The sequence below is a fragment of the Lampris incognitus genome, chromosome 16 (assembly GCF_029633865.1).
Source record: "Lampris incognitus isolate fLamInc1 chromosome 16, fLamInc1.hap2, whole genome shotgun sequence".
NCBI classification, from domain to species: Eukaryota; Metazoa; Chordata; class Actinopteri; order Lampriformes; family Lampridae; genus Lampris; species Lampris incognitus.
In genome coordinates this window covers 16626835-16651046 of record NC_079226.1, presented here as the reverse complement: position 1 = coordinate 16651046, position 24212 = coordinate 16626835, and the positions used below count along the sequence as shown (strand labels likewise).

General features: G+C 42.9%; 3 protein-coding genes across 5 annotated transcripts; all 3 read left to right on the top strand.

Moving 5' to 3' along the window:
• Positions 1 to 1152: 1152 nt before the first annotated feature.
• Positions 1153 to 13582, top strand: pabpc4 (poly(A) binding protein, cytoplasmic 4 (inducible form)). 2 transcript variants are annotated; one of them, XM_056295482.1, is made up of 15 exons: positions 1153 to 1852; positions 5434 to 5627; positions 5856 to 5971; positions 7127 to 7266; positions 8104 to 8198; positions 8297 to 8434; positions 9042 to 9137; positions 9284 to 9553; positions 10484 to 10574; positions 10749 to 10844; positions 11556 to 11686; positions 11797 to 11887; positions 12067 to 12197; positions 12308 to 12432; positions 13182 to 13582. In XM_056295482.1, the coding sequence occupies exons 1-14, from the start codon at positions 1657 to 1659 to the stop codon at positions 12407 to 12409; spliced, it is 1887 nt and encodes a 628-aa protein (XP_056151457.1). In that variant the 5' UTR covers positions 1153 to 1656; the 3' UTR covers positions 12410 to 12432; positions 13182 to 13582. The 2 variants fall into 2 exon arrangements, with proteins under 2 accessions (XP_056151457.1, XP_056151458.1); XM_056295483.1 differs by lacking the exons at positions 10749 to 10844; positions 11556 to 11686; positions 11797 to 11887; ... (1 more) ...; positions 12308 to 12432; positions 13182 to 13582 and having other exon boundaries at positions 10455 to 10574.
• Positions 13583 to 14020: 438 nt separating this feature from the next.
• Positions 14021 to 17907, top strand: ppie (peptidylprolyl isomerase E (cyclophilin E)). 2 transcript variants are annotated; one of them, XM_056295516.1, is made up of 10 exons: positions 14021 to 14057; positions 15118 to 15216; positions 15346 to 15389; positions 15513 to 15539; positions 15709 to 15790; positions 15880 to 15983; positions 16153 to 16276; positions 16527 to 16712; positions 16838 to 16980; positions 17749 to 17907. In XM_056295516.1, the coding sequence occupies exons 1-10, from the start codon at positions 14027 to 14029 to the stop codon at positions 17815 to 17817; spliced, it is 909 nt and encodes a 302-aa protein (XP_056151491.1). In that variant the 5' UTR covers positions 14021 to 14026; the 3' UTR covers positions 17818 to 17907. The 2 variants fall into 2 exon arrangements, with proteins under 2 accessions (XP_056151491.1, XP_056151493.1); XM_056295518.1 differs by lacking the exons at positions 14021 to 14057; positions 15346 to 15389 and having other exon boundaries at positions 15129 to 15216; positions 15427 to 15539.
• A 446-nt stretch (positions 17908 to 18353) lies between these two features.
• Positions 18354 to 20663, top strand: LOC130126238 (gap junction beta-4 protein-like). Its single transcript, XM_056295659.1, has 2 exons — positions 18354 to 18388; positions 18856 to 20663. Exon 2 carries the CDS (start codon positions 18963 to 18965, stop codon positions 19770 to 19772), a length of 810 nt encoding a protein of 269 aa, XP_056151634.1. The 5' UTR covers positions 18354 to 18388; positions 18856 to 18962; the 3' UTR covers positions 19773 to 20663.
• Positions 20664 to 24212: the final 3549 nt, after the last annotated feature.

Here is a 24212-nt window from a genome sequence, read left to right as displayed (position 1 = left end):
TCATGCCTAAGGGATTCTAAATTAACTTTGTCTAATGACAAAACTGCTCTCTTTAGGGCCTACCGTGCTCCACTCTATACAGCCCACTTGTGGTGCAATTATAGCCAAGCAAAAAATGGAAAAAGCTGCAGGTAGCATATAATGATGCATTCAGAGTCTTGCTCAAGCTTCCAAGATGGACAAGTGCAAGTTATATGTTAGTGACTAGTAATGTTCCCACTTTTCCTGCTGTGTTGAGGAATTTTATGTGTCGATTAATTGATTCAAAGAATGTAATTGTAATGCGTTTTAACAGAGCCTACACAAAGTGACACAAGGTACACCTCTTGTTTCTGGAAACATTGGAATAAATGTCTGTATAGGGTTTAATCATTGTGGACCCGTGAGCTGCTCTTTTAGCTATATTTTGTGTTGCTTTAAAAAAAAAAACTCTTTCTGAATAGAGTAAGATTTGACGGGGGGGGGGGATAAACTTTATTCATGTAACACCTTGCGTGTAAAATGTCCGGCGCTACTACTGCCCCCGCTTTGGGAGCTTGTTCCGGTGCGTTTGTAGGCGGGCTGAGGTGGGTTCCGATCGGCTCTGGAGACGCGCTGAGAAAGTTTGCGCGGCAGCTGCGTTTGCTCCTGTTGACCTTTTCGAGCTGACGTCACAGGTCGACTGGAAGCGTCGACAGAAAAGAAAAAAAGAAAAAAGCGACGCTACCGGTGATGTGCCCCGTCGCAGGCACGCAACATCCGCACCTTGGTTTGCCGGCAAAACAACGTTAGGAAACACAGGGTAACCATTGGCAACAGGATTGCCCGCCCCCTCCCCCCTAAATCCATAGCTATTTTCCCCATAGACGGAAAATAAAGCGGGATCGGGGTGTAGTCTGAGAGCCCCGAAATGGCAACGCTTTAGTTTGGGGTTTTTTTTTTTAAACGTGAGTGGTCCGCATCACCCAGATGTCGCTGTAGGGAGCTGGGTTATGTAGTTGTGACAGTAGTGTGCTCTCTTTTGCACCACATGCTCGGGTCTTTTTCTTTTTTTCCCCTCCTCTCTCTCTCTCTCTCTCCCCCTCGCTCTCTCTCTCTCTCTCTTCCAAGTTTGACCCTGGTCAGTATTTCCTCCGCACCGCCACTCACTATAAAGTGCCCACGCTCTCCTCACGCAGTCTCTTTCCCGACCACAAACAACCGTGAGTGTCTAACTCACCGTTTTTTGAAAAACTTAAAAATTATATAAAAAATACAAAACCAACAAAATCTACATAAAAAACAAGTACCGTAATATCGAAAATACAAACATTAAAAAAAAAAAACAGCAAAATATTTTCTTTTTAAAAAAATAAATAAATAAGAGGAGCCAGGAGGCCTCGGGCTTAACCCGAAGTTGGCGTCTAAAGGAAGGAATACTTTGGGAAGACAAGGAATCAACTTGCTTTTTTTTTCTTTTTCTTTTGCTTTTTTTCCATTCTCCTTTCATATCCAGCCAACGTGGACAATTAAAAAAAAATCGGCAAACCACCTCTTCTTCAATAAGAGCGTTTCTTCATCAGGTGCGGGCGAACGTACAAGCTTCGACCACCGGGACTTCATAATTCATAACCTCGGCGTTTCTCTGGGCTCTTTGAGGAAGGAATCGGGGCCCATTCACTTTGTCACGTCCGAGATATGAACACAGCTACCACGGGGAGTTATCCGATGGCTTCTCTATATGTTGGCGACTTGCACCCTGATATCACGGAGGCGATGCTGTATGAGAAATTCAGCCCAGCTGGACCGGTGCTGTCTATCCGAGTATGTCGAGACATGATCACCCGGCGCTCTCTCGGTTATGCCTATGTCAACTTCTCCCAGCCTGCAGACGGTAAGACATAACGCACGACTTAAACACCCGCCCCGATCTCCTCGCAGTCACTGTAGAGACGTCCGCAATAACGCGATCCCGTCTAGACGCGTCCATGCGTTGTCCACAACAAGCGCAAGCGTGCACAGGCTGGCGGGCGGCATGCAAGACGGCGTGGCGATGTGCACGCCGCTATTATCGCAGGATCGAACCACAGCGGATGCAGCACGAGGGGGAATGCAGCTTGGCCCATATCGGATGAAAAGCTTGCTTGAACTGATTCGTGATTTGGTTTTTGCAGAAACCTTCTCATTGCCCTCTGTTAGTAAGCCACCTCGCATTTATGAAACAGTCATAGAGGATGCACACTTCGTTTTAGACCGGCGTATCATTTGACCCAAATAAGGGCGATGTCCCACTTCTCATATGCTACAGTTTAGAGGATTACTACGACGTGAGCTATATCTGCTTTTTACACGTGATTTGAGTTTGACCCTTGTGTGCCTTAAAGGTTTACTGCAAACGTCGTTGTTTTGTCTGTGATCCCTAACGGTGTAGTGCACACACACACACACACACACACACACACACACACACACACACACACACACGCACACACACACACACACACTCACACACACACCTTTTGAATTCATGTCTAACCCAAAATGACCCATTTCTGTTCCTATTTAAAGGGCCTCTGAGTGACAGTTCTGTATAGTGCTCCCACTACACCCAGCTGATTTAGTCACTGAACAGTCATAGCCGAATAATAACCCCCCTCCCTGGCTCGACACGTGTGTGGTTTAACCCATGACTTGATTCGGTTTAGATTTTAACCTACCCCCCCACCCACCCACCATTTAACAATCCAACTGGTTTAGGATTACTTGATAATCGAGGCACGGTGCATAGATGGTTTATATGCAGTATTGCAAAGGCTTCAGCTCTTGGTGCATCGTTTCGGCCGTTTGGTATTGCTCTCCAAATATCTTATGTTCAAGTGTTAGCCTGTGTTGACTAACAATATGACTCCTCGATGGAGTTCATATTGAGTCGGATACACAGTGTTAAGATGACTTAAACGAAACCTCCTTAAATTAAGAGGCCGCTCAATATTCTAGACTGCACAGTTCTGCTTGCCTTGTCCGCTTGAGGAAAAAGTAAATGGCGTTTACATGCTATTGTCATAAGGCTTTCTCCCCTTGGAGAGCGTGGCGTCAAAGCACTGAGCAATAGACGGTTGTTGTGACTGTTGTCTGCAGAGGACCAGAGGAACTGTTGACATAGCGTGAGCTTTGTGAGTTGCTGTATCAATGTAAAACACCTGTCACAACTTATCTGCTGGCCACCATAAGCTGCAGCAATGGCTTGGTCACAACTGGCTTACTCCAGTGTGGTAGTAGGAAACTAGTGGGAAACTGAAGAGACTCCATTTGCTGGCAGTTTAGGGGTGTAAATTATGGGGACGGTTGCTATTTGACTTCTGGGGGTTTAAACGTGGTCCAAACATGTGCTTTGAAAGCCTGACTAAGACATTAAGCAAATTATTTGACAGCGATAGACAGTTTAAGTATATCTTTCCCATCAGCATGGAAGATAAGATGTGTAACTGGTTTTCTAAGAGGTCATGGAAAGGTAGGTAGTAAGGTAGATAGCCCAGGCTGGTTATCATCCCCCATTGGACTTCACCATGTCACAACTGTTTCTGTAAACAATCACGAGACCCGGTGTTACTCGTGTGAACAATCCTGTTGAATGTGTCTCCTCCCCATCAATGGTAGAGAATGCTCAACTCACACACCATGCCAGCACATACCTCTCAGGACCCCTTTCTAAATTTAGAACCTTTTAGGGCAGCCCCATTTTTGCCTGATCACAATGAGCAAACATTTATAGTGGACAAAAATACACAACAGCAGGGGAAACGTCAGCTGTAGCTAACAATTTGAGCCATCCTAATTGGATATTTTCATTAATTTTTCAGGATATATTGTTGAAAAAAATCATCCACTTCTGTGGTGACAAGTTTTATAATTCATGACCTGTTTTTCCTATATTACATGGCTGATAATGACCCCCTTTTTCAGTCAAGAACCCTGCTGGGAACCTTCCAGAATGAGGCCCACATGTTTGATTGTCATCACACACCTTCTCTGAGCACACCAGTTGTGAAGTACAATTGCAGGGCAAACTGCTGATGCCAGCAGACGCAAGGCAGCTCAGTTTTGTTTACCAGACATTTTTAGCTGGAAAGCCCACTGTGTGTGTGTGTGTGATACTGTAGAGTGATTGAACAAAGGGGGGCTTGCTCGCTGGGATGTGTGCCTATATGGACATGAGAGCCGACATAAGAGAGATAAAGTGATGGAGAGAAAGAGAGAGGGAACAATGGCCAAAACGAGACCTGAAAACTAAATCAGATTTCAAGTCTAGAGGGGGAATGATTTGGTGAGACGGATAGTGTACATTTAGTCAAGGATATTCCCTAAGATGATTGATCAGACCTTTTTTTGTGTGTGGCTTGTTTGTGTAAATAAAGTGTGCATTTAGACTGTTTTGTGAAAATTAAAAAACTGTCCCCCCGCCACACCTCTCCCCCAGTCTTTGACTTGTCTGGGTCGGACCTTGCCCCGCAGCATGTGAGAAAGCCATGTGCTTCCTAGATAACCAACAGCAGCTGCCGCTGCAGTACCGCCACAGCTGCTCCTCGCAAGGCTCCTCAGCCACATGGTCCACTGCAGTACTTTAGGATATTACATGTGCCTTGTTGTGTTGGGGATCCTCCATTGTGTGGCCGAGCCCGGAGGACATACTCTTTAGAACAGTCAATTGTAGCATTACCTTATGTGGGACAGACTGTGGGGTACTGAAATGTGTGGTAGCGCAGTGTGAAGTGAGCGCTGGATCTTAGTGCCATAGTATCATTCCACTGGTCGCCATTAGCATTGTTAGTAGGCCTGAACAGTATTGGGGGGGGGGGGGGGATCAAACATTGCAATATTTATGTTTTTCTTTTGTAATATGTGTTGAAGCATTAAAGAATAAAAGAGAGTTGCATAAGTTTACCAGACATTTGCCGCTTTTAACTTTCAAAACTCCTTTTGCAAAGAATTTATCACTCCAGCAATGGTTAGGGGGATTTTAGAGGAGTAAACAAGAAGTCATCAAATCAGACTAAATTGTATTATTTTGCAAATGCACTTGAATAGTTCTCTTTCATATTAGTCATAAAAAGCAGACTTTGCTATATTTTGTTTTTGGTTTTTTTTTGTCAATCAATGAGTTTTAGCCAAAAATTACTGTCCTTACACTGCATCCTTTGCAATGTGAGTATTGTCTTTATGCATGCTCAGTGTGAGTATTGCATATGTGTTTATTGCAATTTTGAATCTGAATCTGAAGCAATTTATTGTTCAGCCCTAGTTGAAAGAATAGAGAGATTGTATTATTCAGTGGGTAGGAAAGTGTTCTCGGGGTCCCTGATATAAATGGAAGCATGGTGTGAAGCATACGCGGTAAGATTTTTTAGACTCCCAGCTGTAAACAAGCAGCCTCACCCTTTCCTATGACCTCTCTGCCCCTCACCTTTTCCCCACCAGCGGAGAGAGCCCTGGACACCATGAACTTTGACGTGGTGAAAGGGAAGCCAATCAGAATCATGTGGTCCCAAAGAGACCCCTCCCTCAGGAAGTCAGGAGTGGGCAACGTGTTCATCAAGAACCTGGACAAGTCCATTGACAACAAGGCCCTCTATGATACCTTCTCCGCCTTTGGGAACATCCTCTCCTGCAAGGTAGAAATGTGATCAAACGTGACAGGCCCTCTAGAGGAGCGCCAAAGACCCAAAAGTTTTTAATTTGTGCCCATTTGCATTGGTTTTCGGGAATTGGAGATATATTGCATTGCACAACTGAAAAAAGAACATGCTGTCCTCCATCACCCCAACTCGGGAAAACTATCCCTGGAAGGCAATGCGTTCTTGTAGTCCCATTAAAACTGCACCATTTCCTCTCTGGTCTAGGTGGTGTGTGATGAAAATGGCTCCAAAGGCTATGCGTTTGTTCACTTTGAGACCCAGGATGCTGCTGACCGTGCCATTGAGAAGATGAACGGCATGCTTCTGAATGACCGCAAGGTGTGAGTGTCTGATCATCCTAGAGAGGAAGGGGTTTGGAGAAGAGGGGGCTTCTTTTGTTTTCTTTTTTGTTGTTGCTGTTAACAAGATTGTTTTAAGAAATGACTAATGTTTTTGTATGACTTTTGAGGAACTAATATCTAGATAGAGCACCTTTATTCAAAAATGAATTTGATGTGGCACCCGTGATAAGGCTGAATATCTGGAAGAAGAGGGGGCTTTTACCCTTCTCATAACCTAATAGGAGAATGCTTACGGTGACAATGATAGCAGCACAGGTCTGAGATGCAAAGTGGTAAATCCTCTTTCTCTCCGTGAACCAGCTACTGTATGTTTTTCATTCACCGTCTTTGTGGGTTGTTTTTTTTTTTGCATTGTTGTTGAATGGTAGGTTTATGATTTTTGAGTGTGAATAATACAACTAACAAGCTGATTTCTCACCTTGACCAGTATGAAGATGACCTCTGAACTGATGTAACAAGCCAGACAGACTGCCTTACTTGTAACTTTTCGGCCAGATGCGTTTTCTGTTTGTCCATTTGTCTAGCCCCTGGTCCACCCGCCTCAGAGTGTGTGTATGTGTATAACCACGCTTGTGTGTTTTAGTGATGGATCGAATGCAGGAATGCAATTCTGGATGGCGGATTGGGAGAGGTCGTCGTAGCAAGGTATATAAGATCATTTGGTCCTTTTCAGCTTTCCTTTGTACTACGAGCCTCTGTTCTTCCATCCCCCTCCATCCACCTCCTCACCAAGTTTTGGACCAAGAGTTATGATGGTTGTCACTGTGTTGTCTGTCTGTCTTTTTTTTTTTTAAGCATGCTTACTTATTTGCTTACTTATTTTTTAACAGCGATTAAATAGTTTTTCACTGTTTAACCTGGGAATGTGAGCCACACAATGAGCTGTGGCTGTGAAATGTGTCCTGTGTGAATGTTGCATTTGTAATGTAATGTCCTCTCTCCTACATATTGGTTTTGTGCGGTCAGGTCTCCCATTATGTCAGTGTGGTGAGAACCTACCTGGAAGCCTGAAAAACCAAGTATTTTAGATTAAAGCGGGAAGTCAGACAAGCTTGATCCTGGTTCATTTTTTCCCCGCTCTCATTTTGGGCCGATTTACGAGAGTGTGTATCGCTGCTCTCCCTCCGTCTTTAGGTTCGTGGGGCGTTTCAAGTCTCGTAAGGAGCGAGAAGCCGAACTGGGGGCCAAAGCCAAGGAGTTTACCAACGTCTACATCAAGAACTTTGGGGATGACATGGATGACGACCGGCTGAAGGAGCTCTTTGACAAATACGGTACTCGGACACTATTGCGCTCTTCTCTAAATCCTGTCCCAATGCTAGCGTCAATGGCGAACTGTGCCATCTGGAGCACCGGGAGTTTTCCCGGTGGGCCGCTTGACAATTGGGGTCGACGCAATGCAAAATATAAATAACCCCAGCCCCCACTTAAATAAAAATAACCAAGTGTTGTGTATCTGACTGGCCCAGGCGAGTGGGCTGCCGGCCCACTGCGGTTGGGTATTTAATCTGTCAGCCTGTCCCAGCCAATTACTTTTGGTCCGGTCCATTTTAACGTTTCCTGGGCCTCGCCCCTTTCCCGTCTCTGTTAAGTGGCGACATTTGGATAAATAGTGGAGCGGAGCAAGATGGACCAACAAAAAGAGAAAAAAAACGTAAAGGTGGTTAAAATGATTTCTTTTAGTGGTCAGATGGTTCCAGAGAGTCTTGCTGCCAGTGCCATCGTGCCAATATGTGCTCCTTCTAGCCAGCCTCCCCCTAAGAGCAACCTGTTCCCCTTGTTCTATGTTGCATCTGTCTTACTAAAGTTATTGTTATAAATATTGTTCAGTAATCTTGTTTACCTTACATAAAGTGTAACGTGGTTTGTGTGGGTGGTGGTGTATCGCTGGGGGGGGGGGGGGTCTGAGTGAAAAAGTCCAGGGCCATTTTTCATTCCCAGTCCCCCCTTGGCTAGAGTGGATCAACATCTTCTGTTTCTGCTGTCCAAACATAATGATTCACCTCTGTCATAGATTTATACATGTGACATCATGTCCACAGCATGCCTTTGTGTTTCGACATCACTTGCTAAAGCTGTTCAGCCTTTTATTTGGTGCTTAATCATTGCAGGTAAAACTCTCAGTGTAAAGGTGATGACAGATCCCACTGGGAAATCCAGAGGCTTTGGATTTGTCAGCTATGAGAAACATGAGGACGCTAACAAGGTACTTGGCAGGGTCTCTGATGGCATCATGGATGGGTTTCTTTTTGACTGTGTGTGTGCGTTTATGTTGTCTTACTTTTGTTCTGACTTTATCCACAGGCAGTAGAGGACATGAACGGCACAGAGCTCAATGGCAAGACTGTGTTCGTGGGCCGCGCTCAGAAGAAGATGGAACGCCAGGCAGAGCTAAAGAGGAAGTTTGAGCTGCTGAAACAGGAAAGGATCAGTCGTTACCAGGTCAGACGCATAGGGAAACCCTCAGCTTGTCATATCTAATGTTAATCAATCTGGGATTTCAGTTGATAGAAGCATTATTTTTTGTGTAATATGTATGCACGGCGGGGGCGTCCGGGTAGCGTTGCGGTCTATTCTGTTGCCTACCAACACGGGGATCGCCACTTTGAATCCCCGTGTTACCGCCAGCTTGGTCGGGCATCCCTACAGATGCAATTGGCCGTATCTGCGGGTGGGAAGCCAGATGTGGGTATGTGTCCTGGTCGCATCACTAGCGCCTCCTCTGGTTGGTCGGGGTGCCTGTTCAGGGGGGAGTGGGAACTGGGGAGAATAGCATGATCCTCCCACGTGCTACGTCCCCCTAGCGAAACTCCTCACTGTCAGGTGAAAACAAGCAGCTGGCGACTCCACATGTATCGGAGGAGGCATGTGGTAGTCTGCAGCCCTCCCCGGCTCAGCAGAGGGGGTGGAGCAGCGACTGGCATGGCTTGGAAAATAGAGTAATTGGCCAAGTACAATTGGGGAGAAAGGGGGGGGGGTAATATGTATGCAGGGCAGCTGTAAGAGTTTTTGTCTGTACTCAAACTGTGAAACCTGACTTTGGTTTCAGGGTGTTAATCTTTACATCAAGAACCTGGATGACACCATAGATGATGAGAAACTGCGCAAGGAGTTCTCTCCATTTGGATCCATCACAAGCGCCAAGGTGAGAAAAGTGGCAAATGAGTGCATTATTGATATTAAAAAAGAGTCCATTGTAAGCATTGCTACAGATTATTTAATTTGTGTTTTTATATACGATATACATATATATTTGAAGTCATCCACGTATGACGTGATGATATATTTCAGGTAATGCTTGAGGAGGGTCGCTCCAAAGGCTTCGGTTTTGTCTGCTTCTCCTCCCCTGAGGAGGCCACAAAGGCAGTGACAGAGATGAACGGTCGTATTGTTGGTTCCAAACCCCTCTACGTGGCCCTCGCCCAACGGAAAGAGGAGCGCAAGGCCCACCTCACCAACCAGTACATGCAACGCATCGCTGGTATGAGGGCTATGCCAGCCAACGCCATTATCAATCAGTTCCAGCCCACAAGTGGCTACTTCATGCCCGCTGTTCCACAGGTGAGGCAGGCCGAAGCAGATTTGTCAGAATCCTTGTTCATAAATAATACGGCTAACACAGATATCAAGAAAGCCAACATCTTACACTTTATTATCCCTGTCTGAGGCGGTTTAAGTGTTTTAAAAAGTGACACTTACTTAAAGGGCCTACCTGGTGGTTGGTTTTATTGAATAATTTTTGTGGGTATGATCAGAGAAGTCAATTTGCATGTCTAAATGTCTGTTATATATTATCCAAAACCAGCAATAACTATGCTGCTCACTTGAAGCAAAGAATCATTTAAAGTAATGTTTGTTTTCACACAAGCAAGGAGCAAATAATAGTTTATTGATTAGTGCATGGATTACCGTTCTTGATTTCTCCGATAGTGGATGGTAATTGGAAAAAAAACCCACAATCACACTGTGACTAGCCTATATGTGTGCATTCAAGATATACACTGTTCAAGTATATTATGGCAGAAATTAGATCCATTGTTTCCTCTGTAATAATTTATTTTGTTTTCCATAAGTGGTGATTTTTGGTAATATTTGGATTTGGTACTAGTTTTTAGAAGTCCTCAGTAAATTGAATATCTAATTACAGCACAAATGAACAGGTGCTCCACCCAACCTTCCAACTCGAGCCCCCCACACACACACACACACCTTCGAAATAAAAATACACACTCTCAGGGCATCGTATTGTAAGTCTCCCTTGATAAGAACCAGTTGTGCTCCATGACAAATATGTCAAAAACACAGCAAATATGCATTTTCAGACTAAAACAATTACATAAATGACATGTAGACCTAAGATAACATACTTTTCGTTGTATTTGAGCAGTATGTGACTAAAATGGGCCTTTAAGCAATGCTATCAAAGCCCTGCCGTTACTCATTGGACATGCTTGTGCCTTAGCCCAATCCCTGACTCCCTCACTCCCACAGGCCCAGAACAGGACTACCTACTATGCACCTAATCAGCTGGCCCAGATGCGACCTAACCCCCGCTGGCAGCAGCAAGGTGGTAGAGGTCAAGGTGAGGTGCATCACAGATATCACACGTATCTGTGTTCCATATAAGCCACCTTACAGGGGTAGCAGTTATGATTCTAGTCTTAACCAGTGGTCTTGTTAAAAATATTTTGCATTTTAAGACCCCAAGTTCTTAACAACTCTCAATCTTCTCATCTCCTCCACCCTCCCTCCAAAGGTGGCTTCCAAGGGATGCCTAACTCGTTGCGACAGCCAGGCCCACGTGCTAACCTGAGACACATGGCTCCCAATACCAGTGCCCAGGGCCCACGCGGTTTGTTCACCATTAATATTAGTTTATTTTAAAATGTGTTAACATCAGCTTGACTCACTGATATACAACTTTTGACAGGTTTGGCAGCATTTCATTAGAAAACTATCAAAATAATACATAATAAAATAATACAATAATACATCAATTGACACTGGCACCACTTTTTCACTACCGTTACCGATTCTGAGTATGACTCTAAGTATTGGCTGATACCAGATACCAATCTGAGCCATTACTTTTTGTGAACAGTGCATACTTGGCAATTAGTTTAAGGTCAATGGGTGAAATAATTGAGATAGAATCAGTTTTTTTCCATCATTAAGGAATTACACACGTCTATGTGCCAAAAATGCAGTAAATCAAGCCGTTTTGCTTTTATTTACGACATGTTACTCATGGCTTTTGGCATCACATTTTTGTCTTGGGTAAAATCTCAAATATCAGTACACAATTTTTGCCTGGTATCAGTCCGGTATCCGACACAAGTATCAGTATCTGTGCATCCCTCGATGCATCTGTAGACTGCTGATCATGAAATATGTTAAAACTATCTCTCTTTAATTTGCTTGTTATAATATTTGAATACTGGTTTTATAAAGTCTTTAAGCCCTAGAATACCTGTGAGTTAACCAAATTGATACCAATTTGTTTGAACAGTATCAGACTTTGAAAATGTATGACTCTTGTGCCATTTTTTTTCCTCAACACTAGGAGCTGGCCAAGGCATGGGACCTCGCCCGTCAATGGGAGTTCCTGCTCCTCGGGCCATGCCACCTTACAAGTACGCCACCGGTGTCCGTAACCCCAACCCACAAGTGGTGCAACCTATTGCCTTACAGCAGGTAGAATTCATCAAACAACTAAGTCAGACATCATAGTTATTTCAATCTCATCTTATACTCACACTTCTATTTCCACCTTATGGCACTCTTTCGTCATCCATCCCTTTTAGGCTCAGCCGGCCGTGCATGTGCAGGGCCAGGAGCCTCTCACGGCCTCCATGCTAGCTGCTGCTCCTCCCCAGGAGCAGAAGCAGATGCTGGGTAAGTCACAATAAAACCAGAGCTTTATTGGAAGTTATATCACAGATATTCAGCGGATTTGAACCTAACCCACTGTGTAAGACGATCAGTAGATTCTTTATTCCAAGTCGAATCAAATATAAAACGCTTCACCTTTTTTCTGTTTATTTCACTTTGTCTCTCCTCTGTTATACAAACAGGGGAACGTCTGTTTCCTTTGATTCAAGCCATGCATGCCAACCTGGCAGGGAAGATCACAGGCATGCTTCTGGAGATTGACAACTCTGAGCTGCTACACATGCTGGAGTCTCATGAGTCTCTGCGCTCAAAGGTACGTCCTTCATCATCACCATCCTTATTCTATGTTGGTTGGACACATATCATATCAGATGGTCTGTCGATTACATGGTGGATTCATGTTATAATGTGATTTGTGTACAGGTGGAGGAAGCTGTTGCAGTGCTGCAGGCCCATCAGGCGAAGAAGGATGCCACCCAGAAAGTGGGTGGCATTGCTACTACTGCTGCCTCTGCCACTTCCTGAGGATGACATACTTTATTAAGCTGGTATGACCACACAAACATCATTAGATTAGTTTTTTAAAAGCCCTGAATCTACAGCACTATATTTAGTGACATAGAATAATCACTTGACATTTTACCATTAAACAAAATCTGATTTGACAGTCCTTTGTACCACCATCGGGTGGCACAGTGACCCAGTGGTTAGCACTGTTGCCTCACAGCAAGAAGGTCCTGGGTTTGAACCTCAAGCTGTCCCAGGTCCTTTCTGTGTGGAGTTTGCATGTTCTCCCCATGTCTGTGTGGGTTTCCTCCAGGCGCTCCGGTTTCCTCCCACCATCAAAAAGACATGCATGTTAAATTCTCCTGTCTTTGCCCCTGAGCAAGGCAATGGAAAGAAGAACTGGAGTTGGTCCCCGGGTGCTGAAGCTGCCCACTGCTCCTATACAATAGGATGGGTTAAATGCAGAAAACAAATTTTCGTTGTAACCGTACAATGACAAAATAAAGTGGCTTTCATACTTTAGGGCAGTGGTTCCCAATCCCACGGCGCAGGTTCCCCCAGCACTATTTATTACTGGTTTTCTATTTTGACAGATACCCAGTAATCTGATAAGAGAGTTTATAGACTGGGGAAAACAGGTGGAACAGAGTTAATTACCTGGGAGAATAGGAAACCAGTAGTACTGAAAACACATACTAATATAAATTTAAAAAAAAAAAACACTTTCAGTTTATGTCTGATCTTCTGTGCTGAGGATTACAGCACTGATAATGTAATTTTCTTATTTCAGGGCACAGACGAACTGAGACGGGGAGAGAACACTACAATGGCCTCAGCCACCTGAGTTGTCTGAACAACATGCAAATACAAAAATCAAGAAAAAATGCAAACTTAATTTAAAAACTTACTTGAATATTTTGACGAAAATATTACAGTACTTTTCCTAGTTCTGTAATAATTTTAAACTAGATAGCAAAAGCAATAATACAATGGGGGTATTCTCTTCTTTCAAAGCCCTTTATTTTGTGGCTAAGGACAGACCTTTTTCTTTTTTTTTAGAAGGAAATGAACCTTGCTTTGTTTCTTTGTTTGACAGTTTTATCTTTGATTTGACTTGAACTGATGACTTCTCCCGTCCCATCATGTTATCATGGGTGTGTGGTACTCTCAATAAAAAGATGATGCATCATATATTGTATGTTTTTTTCTCTCCACTTTAATATAGCTTACATTTTGTCTTTAGATATTAATCAAGCATGTATATGATAGATATTGCTATACACCAATATGCATAATGTGCAGTTTAGCTCCTATGAAAAAAAGTGTAAAGCGCAAGAATGAAGCGAGCAAACGCATGCGTTCAGTTCTACAAAATATATGTTTAATCTTGGTGAGTGGTGCAAATTAGTAGCTCAATGAAAATGAAAGATGCCTTGAAATACCTTAGAGCAACCTGAGAGAATGTGAGTTTGGGTCACGATATTCGAGGTGGGACAGAGGTTTCGGAGGTGACAGTGAGGGCAGCGTTGCCCTGTGGTCGTAGCGGTCACTTTAAAAGAGGGCGGTGCTTTGGCGTGCTACCAACCAACCAGGAGTGGCCGGGGTTAGAGTTGAAAGGTTAGGCTTAAATCCAATATGGCGTCAAGCAAACGAGTTCTTTATGTGGGTGAGTTAACGATACTTTTATTCAACCCACGTTAATTGCGCGATGCTGTCTAATTTACGCAGGCACATTTCCTTGAGAGAAACGAGGTTAGCCACAGGCAAAGGTACATTCGTTGCGTAGACAAGCGCCATCGTCTGTACGTAAAAGCGTAAAGTTAAACCGACTAATTTTTAGACAACAAACGTCAATGCGCGCTAAAAGCTTTTTTTTAATGAACTCTCTATATAATAAACTATGATCAAAGTAAGAAGATCATATTGTGTATGAGATTGCCCCATGAACAATGACCACTGGGCTACGATAAACTTTATTAAAGATCAGTGACTATGACGGACGACATGATATACAGAGACGAATTAAGGGAAAAACCTGAATGCTTGATCCCTTCAGTGGGGGGGGGGGGGGGGGTCCGGGAGCTCTGTTATGCTGTGGGCGGCATTTTCCTGGCATGGTTTGGGTCCACATGTTCCCTCCGAGGGAAGGGTCACTGTTGTTTTGAGTGAGCACCTTTCCTCTTTGATGAAACGTTTCTGTCCTGATGGGAGTGGTCTCTTCTAAGATAACAATGCCCCCATCCACAGGACACGAAGGGTGACTGAATAGTTTGATGAGTATGAAAATGATGTAAATCCTGTGCTATTGCCTATGTAGTCACCAGATCTCTATCAAATTGAACAGTTATGGGAGATTATGGACCAATGTGTTAGACAGTGCTCGCCACCACCACCATCAAAACGCCAAATGAGGGATTATCTTTTAGAAGAGTGGTGTTCCATCCCTCCCATAGAGTTCGGAGACTTGTAAAATCTATGACAAGGAGCATTGAAGCTGTTGTGGAGACTCGTGGTGTCCCAACACACTACAAAGACTCTGTGTTGGTCTTTCCTTTAATTTGTCACCTGTCCATACATATGGGTAAATGTTACAGGCGTTATTTATTTACAAGTGATAATGCATAACGCTCATGTTTTACTTTACCAGTGGCACAACTGTCACATTAAATAATCAACTTCATTGAAGTAGGTAGTTGATCAGTGTCTCATTTAATTTTTTGTGACAGGTGGCCTGGCAGAGGAAGTGGACGAGAAGGTATTACACGCAGCATTCATTCCATTTGGAGATATTACAGACATTCAGATTCCGTTAGACTATGAAACAGGTAAGATACAAACGTTTTGTTAGGAAGTATGGTTAATGTGAGAATTGCAACTGTATCCGCTGTTCATCTTGGGCTTGACATGCAACAGTTGTCAAATGATTTAATGTGTCTCATCTTATACATTTGCAGAAAAGCACAGAGGATTTGCATTTATTGAATTTGAATTGGCAGAAGTAAGTTCTCTCCATTGGTTGTTCTATTATGCTGTAGCGTTGACTGCCATCTAGTGGACTTTGAATGTGATCGGCTTTGATCTTGCCTGACACTTCGTGATGGTTGTGTTTATTGCTCCTTAGGATGCCGCAGCTGCTATTGATAACATGGTGAGTTGGATCATTTACTTGCTTGAATCTGTACATCAGTTTCTCTGCTTCACGGCAGCTTAAGTTCCACGTCCGCAACACACAGTGGATATAAGTTCACTCAAAATGTCTCAAGTAAAGATTTTCATCAATTGATCTTTAATTAACTCTTGTTCTTCTTTCCTAATAGAATGAATCTGAGCTTTTCGGGCGAACAATCCGGGTCAACATCGCCAAACCTATGAGAATCAAAGAGGGCTCCTCTCGTCCAGGTGATTCACAAACTCCTATTCAGATATGGCTTTTCCAGGATTGTAGTGCACCCCATGGATTTAACTGTCTTACTCTGCTTCTCCCTCAGTGTGGTCAGAAGATGACTGGCTTAAGAAGTTCTCAGGGAAAACCACAGAAACTGATGAGGTGGAGGAGTCAGCTGGAGAAGCAGCTAGTACAGCAACACAAGAGGTGAAATGCCTTTCCTTTTGTTGTGTTAATTTTTTTGACTTGGGATACAAGTAAGTAGTAATAACTTACTTGTATCCCAGGTAAGTTATTACTTACTTGGAATACAAGACTGTTGTTTTTTTTGTTGGCTTGTGATGCATGATATGAAATGGCTGTGTTGTTTTGGTAGGGCGAGCCCCCGGCTAAGAGGGGCCGTGTCAACCCCCAGGTCTACATGGACATCAAGATTGGTAACAAGCCAGCAGGGAGACTGCGTTTCCTCCTCCGGGCTGACATTGTTCCCATGACAGCAGGTGTCATATTCTTCTCTGTATTGGTTTAAACATCATATTAAAACTTAGAATACATAACTTTATATCATCTCCATGCAAATAATCTAGTTGAAAATGAATCATTTTTCAAAACAGGAGATGAAGAAAGGCATGTGCAAGAAATCATATGGTAGATTTAAAAACGTCTCGCTTTCAAAACATAGTGGGGGTTGTCAAAATTACAAGTAATAATCCAAATGCTTCTTTTTTTAACCCCCTTACAACTTCCTAGAGAATTTCCGCTGCTTGTGCACACATGAGAAGGGTTTTGGATTCAAGGGCAGCAGCTTCCACCGCATTATCCCTCAGTTCATGTGTCAGGGAGGCGACTTCACCAACCACAATGGTACTGGTGGCAAGTCAATCTATGGCCGCAAGTTTGATGATGAGAACTTCGTCCTCAAACACACTGCTGCAGGTCAGTCATCCCCAAGAAGCTCTTTGGCTATGGATTTGCTTGTAAATGTGTGGTGCATAGCTCAAGGGTAGTATCTGTCCAGTGCATTTGTGGATAACTGAGTGATGCTTCTCTCGTGTGGACAGGACAGCTTTCCATGGCTAACTCTGGGCCAAACAGTAATGGTTCCCAGTTCTTCATAACAAATGACAAAACAGACTGGCTGGATGGAAAACATGTGGTGTTTGGCGAGCTAATGGAGGGTATGGATGTAGTCCGCACAATGGAGGTAACCAATGAAGGGGCCTAATAGGGCTGTACAACTGTCTAATTGTTTGTCACAATTATAATTTTCTTGGTGAAATATGATATAAATGAGTGATACTAAAATGTCTAAATTTCATTCTAAACACTTGCAGTGTCACAATGAGTACTCTCATTAACATTTGACAGGTTTTTATAATGGGTGATGTCGTAGCCAGTCATGGTGACCTAATGCATGGGGGGGTACACATTTCTCTCTATTCTCAGCAATAAACCATGCGTTAGACCTGTGCAAAACTTAGCTGAATTTGCCATTGATGGGTGACAAGTAGTCTAATGAATAAACAGAGGATGTAGGACAGCTCTGAGAAGTTCATACTGCACTGATTTTTGGCCAAATTAGTGAATGGTCGATTGGGATTTTAAGATGAATAAAGGCTAATTTGAATAATTTTGCCTGTGAAATCCAAAGTTAATGATGTTGATCACAGTATCGAGCAAGAGCAGGGGGGGACAGATGATGCAAAAGTTAATGATGTTGATCATCACAGTATCGAGCAAGAGCAGCGGGGGACAGATGATGCAACACTAGTCCTAAAAGTAACCGTCTGTAAAGGGGACAATGATTATGTATATTATATTGAAGGTAATAATCAAGCAATGGGTTTGAAGAAACTGATGATTTCTGTTTTTTGTCAATTTTTGTAATAAAATATCTTTTCAGAAGAACTGAGATAGGTTTTGGCCACAAATCTTCTAATTCTCTGTTTCTCACTGTTATCTTTTCTCACAGGCTCAAGGAACAAAAGATGGCAAGCCAAAGCAGAAAGTGATCATCTCAGACTGTGGAGAATATGTGTGAATGAAAACAAAATGTTCGTCTGTTTATCCCTCCCCCCCACACAATGAACCTGCCTTCTCAGCCATGTAAATACCGCAATAAAAGTTTATAAAGAAATACCTCAAAGCGTCTTTGTTTTATGCTTCATATGTTTGTTTTTACATTTCAATTCCCTGCTACAACTGTCAGCAAGCGTTTTACACATTTCCATTTGGTAGGTGGGATGCTAACATATAAGGATGCAGGATATCGATGAGTGTGAAATTGTCATTCTAGTCATCCCTTTGGTCATTTCTCAGTTCTGTAACAGGTTTATGTGTTAAAACAACTTGCGAAATCACAGTTTCAGAAATAGGAGTGTGAGGACTCCGAGCTTAACCTGCTTCTATTCGTCTTCACGTTATTCATGCGGCTGAATGGCTGCGCGGATCACAGTCGAGCCACACCTGGACAGGTTGGCCGTGAAGGAAAGACGCCGCGTCGCTTCAACTCCACCTCCTCCGTTCACCCTGTTGTTTTCCGTGGGGGTTCACGGAGAGCCTCTTCCTCCGCCACCACTCGGACGCGTCAGCAGCGATATTTCCTGTTTACCGTAAGTATTTACATAGGAAAACTTGGAACATTGTAACCGATTGTTTTAAAACGTTTCTTTTTGTCGATGCGCCGACAAGTTACTCCGATTTTGGATACGCGCAATTACGCAGGGGGAGTCCACGTTAGTAGCCAGCGGTGTCTTCGGTGAAACCGGTTCAGGGTAGTTGGCCAGATGTAGCCTCACAAATACCACAACGTGAGGGTTGTAAACGTACTGGTTTCTTAACCGAATCAAGAATCTGGCGTTTTATTTGTTTAAATGGGAACTTTAAAGGTCATTTTACTTTCTCAATTTGAATTAACTTTGAAAGGCAGAATATAATGACTGTATACTGGTGAAACCGTTTCTGTGAACTAAACAGGATACAGATAGTGCAAAGAGAGGAAGATGCTGAATTTCATAGTCCTCATGATACATTTCCTTCTGAATAGTTTCCTTCCGCCCCCCCCCCCCCCGCCTGTTAGATTCCTGGGATTTGATTCAAGAGGTTTAATCTGTGACATTTCAACTGAAAAAGAGCCCCATCCAGACTACGTCCTCCAGAGGTGACGGCACGTTGTGAGATCTCAACATGAACTGGGCATTCCTCCAGGGCCTCATCAGCGGAGTGAACAAATACTCCACAGCCTTCGGCCGCGTCTGGCTCTCTATTGTTTTCCTCTTCAGGGTGATGGTGTTTGTGGTGGCTGCCGAGAAGGTATGGGGCGACGAGCAGAAGGACTTCAAGTGCAACACGGCTCAGCCAGGCTGCCACAACGTCTGCTACGACTACTTCTTCCCCGTGTCCCATGTGCGGCTGTGGGCCCTGCAGCTCATCTTTGTCACCTGTCCCTCACTCCTGGTGGTGATGCACGTAGCATACAGAGAAGACCGGGAACGGAAAAACCGCCTCAAGCACGGGGAGAACTGCCACCGCCTCTACCAGAACACCGGTAAGAAACGTGGAGGTCTGTGGTGGACCTATGTTCTCACCCTGATCTTCAAAATCGCCGTGGATGCCACCTTTGTCTACTTGCTGTACTATATGTACGAGGGCTACGACTTTCCCTCGCTCATCAAGTGTGAACAGAAGCCATGTCCAAATAAGGTGGACTGCTTCATCGCGAGGCCGACCGAGAAAAGAATCTTCACTATCTTCATGGTGGTCACCAGCCTGGCCTGCATCCTCCTCTCCTTGTTTGAGATCCTCTACTTGGTGGGCAAGCGCTGCTTCGAGTGCTTTACCACCATCCATCACTCACCACAGATGATGACTACAGCCATGACCAATTCAGTGCCCAATGGCAAGACTGTGAATCTGGTAGAGTCAAGCACTCTAAGACTGGCAAGCAAAAATACCCCTGAAACCCCTGCACCCTCATACAGTGTCGCCATATCTTGAGACACTGACAAGGACAAGGACTTGACAGGGTTAAAGAGAAGTAAAAGGAAGGGATCTGTCCCAATGAGGACGGTGCTTCCTCTCTCCACTTCCCTTGACATGCAAACATGAGACATTCATCCGATCAAATCCTGCAAACTGGAACGGGGATAGCTGGCTACTATTGGTGTGTTATAGTGTCCACTACCAAAGGATTTGATATTGTGACCTATCTGGCACAAGTCTCTTGAAATAAGTTTTCATATATTTGCCATATCTTGCATCATTAGCACGCAATGGGATCGGTAGTGTTTGCTTAACATCCTGAATTGTTGATTTTTTATTTGTATTTTTTACAAATGAAGTTCTGTTACTTTGGCAAAAAGGCAAGTCAGTGTGATACAATATCTGAATGGCCCGATAGTCTGATTACAATAGAGCCAAATAAATGAGTCAGATGGAATGAAACAGCCATCATTTGAAGAGGGTGGTTGTACAAAGTTAAATGTTTTTAGTGTCACATTTCCTTTGTTTGCTGCCGCACCTATAAATATCAATTTTTTTTTATTCCAAAAGGTTAAAACTTAATGATTGAGTTAAAACTATGGGGTTTTCTTCTCATGACATGGTTTTTCTTATTTAATGCCAAATGCTGCTGAGTTTTGAGTCTTTTTATGATCTATAATTGAAGCTTTAACGATTGTTTGGTTCAGTTTGACTTTTTTTGTGCTATGCTTAATGCCTGATGTTCAAAATGTTTGTTACTCCGAGTAAAAAAAACAAGTTGATTATGTAGTTCGGAAAACACAGTTAGTTTATATACAAGAACACGTGTGTGTATAATGTCTGTAAACAGGAAGGTGCAGCGTGGCTGCACAATTTGTTAAGGTTATCGGTCATTAAAGAATACTATTTCTGTTTGTTTTCTGGAAGATCTGTTCTTATTTCATGACAAATAGGAAACTTGGAGTGGAAGAATAATTTAGTGGTGAAGGAGGCTGTTACCGTACCCGAGGGCCTGGGCTCAATCTCTATGAGACTGTATGCAGATCCTGAACCTCTTCCTGCACCCCGGTTGACCCTGCACCCCAACAACAGGATGGCTATGGGATTGGTGCTGATTATGAAATCACAAGAGGGTGACCTCAGAGAAATCAATATCTTGTAGTGTGTCTCACATTATTCTAATGGTGATATCTGCAACCGTTTGTTGCAGATTATAGACCGTGTTCGGTCCAGTATCCTTTCCATAGAAAACAGCGAAGCGAGGTTGTGTTAGAAAACTGCATGTTTTAACAAGTCCTTGTCTCTGTGCTTGGCATCATTGGTTTTATGTACAGAAGAATAACACAGACGTGAACTTTCACTTCAAAATGTTTTCAATGGAATGCTTGGAAAGCTATAGATTGGGTGCCATTGTCAGGCTGGATTCATTGATTGGCTGCTGTGCTGCCTCATTGTTCGGGCTGACTGGTGATTGTTTTAGGGCTGAGGTGGGGTTACCCACTCCCCAGTTGACTCACCCTATGGAGGAATTTGACTTGCTGGTCATGAACGCCTCTGAGTGGGTGGCTCCTGTGTTTACATAGAGACATAACTGTGATTTTCAGTGAGAAATATGGACTGTTACTGTGAATATGGACTGTGCAGGGATAAAAGAGATGAGTCTGTCGACTGAAGTTTGAGATCATGAATGAGACTATTGTTTTTGGGGGGATTTTTTTGTTTTTTGGGGGTTTTTTTTGTTTTTTGTTTTTTGACATTCCACAAAGTGAAAGGTAATGGTTCTAAAACTCCAAACTGGTTTGGAGTTTTGACACACCAGAAAAATACCAACGCATCTCCCTATCTATATCCTTATCTCCTCTCTATGGGCACCTCCCTAACTTTGCCTTTTTGCCAGTTTCCAATCTGTCTTTTAAATGTAACTGGTCTTATGAAAGCCACAAGAAGAAAATCCTACCTATAGAAGCAAAACCCACCTAACGCTCTAGGGTATTCATTCTGTTCTTTCTTTTCCTATGTGTTCATACATGGGCCTGCATTCAAAGTGTGGGCCTACAGACTGTTAAAAGCTATATATTTTCCCCCGTTCCCTTTGGTTTACTTGCTGGGACATGCAGCTGTCAGTGGTTGAGTCATGCGGTGCATTCCATCAGGTGCAGACTGCCTGGACCAGTTCTCAAAGTGGAGCCAAGAAGAAACTTTCCATCCCTCCCCCTCGATCTCTTCCCAAGTGAGTTAAGCAAACATTTCCAAGGAAGATGCTGTTTATATAAATGCTTGCATCAACCTTTCCTGAAATAATGTTAGTAGTCAAAAATCTTCAACAAGACCTGTCGGCTTTGAGAAGCAGCTACAAGACGTTCAGCTCTGAGTGGGCAGATCTAATAAAGGGTCCTATCTATCCAAAACACCGCTTTCCTATAGACAAACTATTGAGGCTGTGAAAAGTTTTCAGACATTTGCATTGTATTATTGAAGTATTGCAAAAAAAAAAAGAATCACAATACTTTATCATTTTCCAGTGCCTTGTATCAATACATAAAAAAGTATTCATGTTTTAAACTGATTTCAGTTCAATGTGTTCAGTGACACAGTAAGAATACTTAATATGCGCACTTCATTTTCATATGGTGTTATGGCATCTACATTGCAGTTCAATGTGTTTGGTGACACGGTGTGCACTCTGCAACGCAAATACCATTCTAATAAATTGGAATGGACATTTTGAATTAAAATAGTTTTGTCTCAGTTTGTCTGCTGAGTTATCCAAATATAACATGATATAAATATTAGACTACCCAGGTGGTACACAGAAAGCTGTATTTTCAGATATATTTATAAATTTTCAATAAATTATGTAGAGTATTGCAATGTATCACAATATGTATTGCATTAAGATATATTGAGATACAATCGACTAGTGACTCATGTATTGTGATATGTATCGTATTGTGACCCATGTATCGTGATACGTATCGTATTGCGACCCATGTATCGTGATATGTATCACATTGTGACCCATGTATCGTGATATGTATCGTACCGTGACCAATGTATCGTGATATGTATCGTATCGTGACCCATGCATCGTGATACGTATCGTAATGTGACCCATGTATCGTGATATGTATCGTATTGTGACCCATGTATCGTGATATGTATCGCATCGTGACCCATGTATCGTGATATGTATCGCACCGTGACCCATGTATCGTGATACGTATCGTAATGTGACCCATGTATCGTGATATGTATCGCATTGTGACCCATGTATCGCGATATGTATCGTATTGTGACCCGTGTATCGTGATACGTATCATATTGTGACCCACGTATCATGATATGTATCGTATTGTGACCCATGTATCGTGATACATATCATATTGTGACCCACGTATCGTGATATGTATCGTATTGTGACCCACGTATCGTGATATGTATCGTATCATGAGGTCCTTGCCAATACCCAGCCTTAATGTAGAATGAGTTATTCTGCAGTCTTGTATCGTGTGTTAGTGAGGATTTACAGTCTCCTCCTCGGCTTAAAGACCACATTTGGAAGTGGGATTAGTGAGCTATATACTGTAAACTGCGCCCTTCTGAAAATAATTGAGCTTTTGTGCCACGTGTGAAACTAGAATGAGAATGAACCCATCTGTAAAAGGAAGTGGCAAATCTTAGCACAGCAGGGACATTTTAAGCAAACCGACATTTGAGGTTCTTTTCAATCTGACGTAGGTATGATCTAGCAGTTTTTGTTTTGTTTTAGATTTGACAAACAGAATCAGAATCAGAATCAGAATCATCTTTATCCAAGGTATTTGGTTCTGGTTAAGTGGCTCTCGGTGTACTTACACCGAATAACAACACAGCAATCTTCAGGAATATAATGACTATATATATATACAGGTGAAACCATTTCTGTGGACTGTAAACAGGATAGTGCAAAGAGATGAAGAGTGCAATGAGTGCCGAAATAAATATTAAAAGGTTAAGGGGGGAAAAAGTTATAAATATAGTTGGTGGATTATTTTTCTTTTTTGTGTACAGTATACAGCCTGTTCAGATATACAGTAGTGAGTGAAACAATGAATTGTTCATGATAGAGAGAACCGACAGGGTGGTAAGGCTTCATGATGAGATCCCCATGGGGAAATCTTATCTTCAGGGAGTCAAACAGGTACGTCTGTTGTACGGCATGGGTGGAGGCTTGCAGCACAATGGAGACAAAGCCACAGTTCATGACTCTGATGGCTTTTGTCTTTCAAAGGTGGTTGAATCAGTTCACCTGAATTCAACGTTTATTCAACGTTCATTGACAGATACATTTCACCACTCAACTAAGTGACCTCTTCAGTCTGAGATTAATATTAAATGGTTTAAGGGGGGAAAGTTACTTTATAAACATATAGTTGGTGGATAAGATGTCACTTAGTTGAGTGATGAAACGTATCC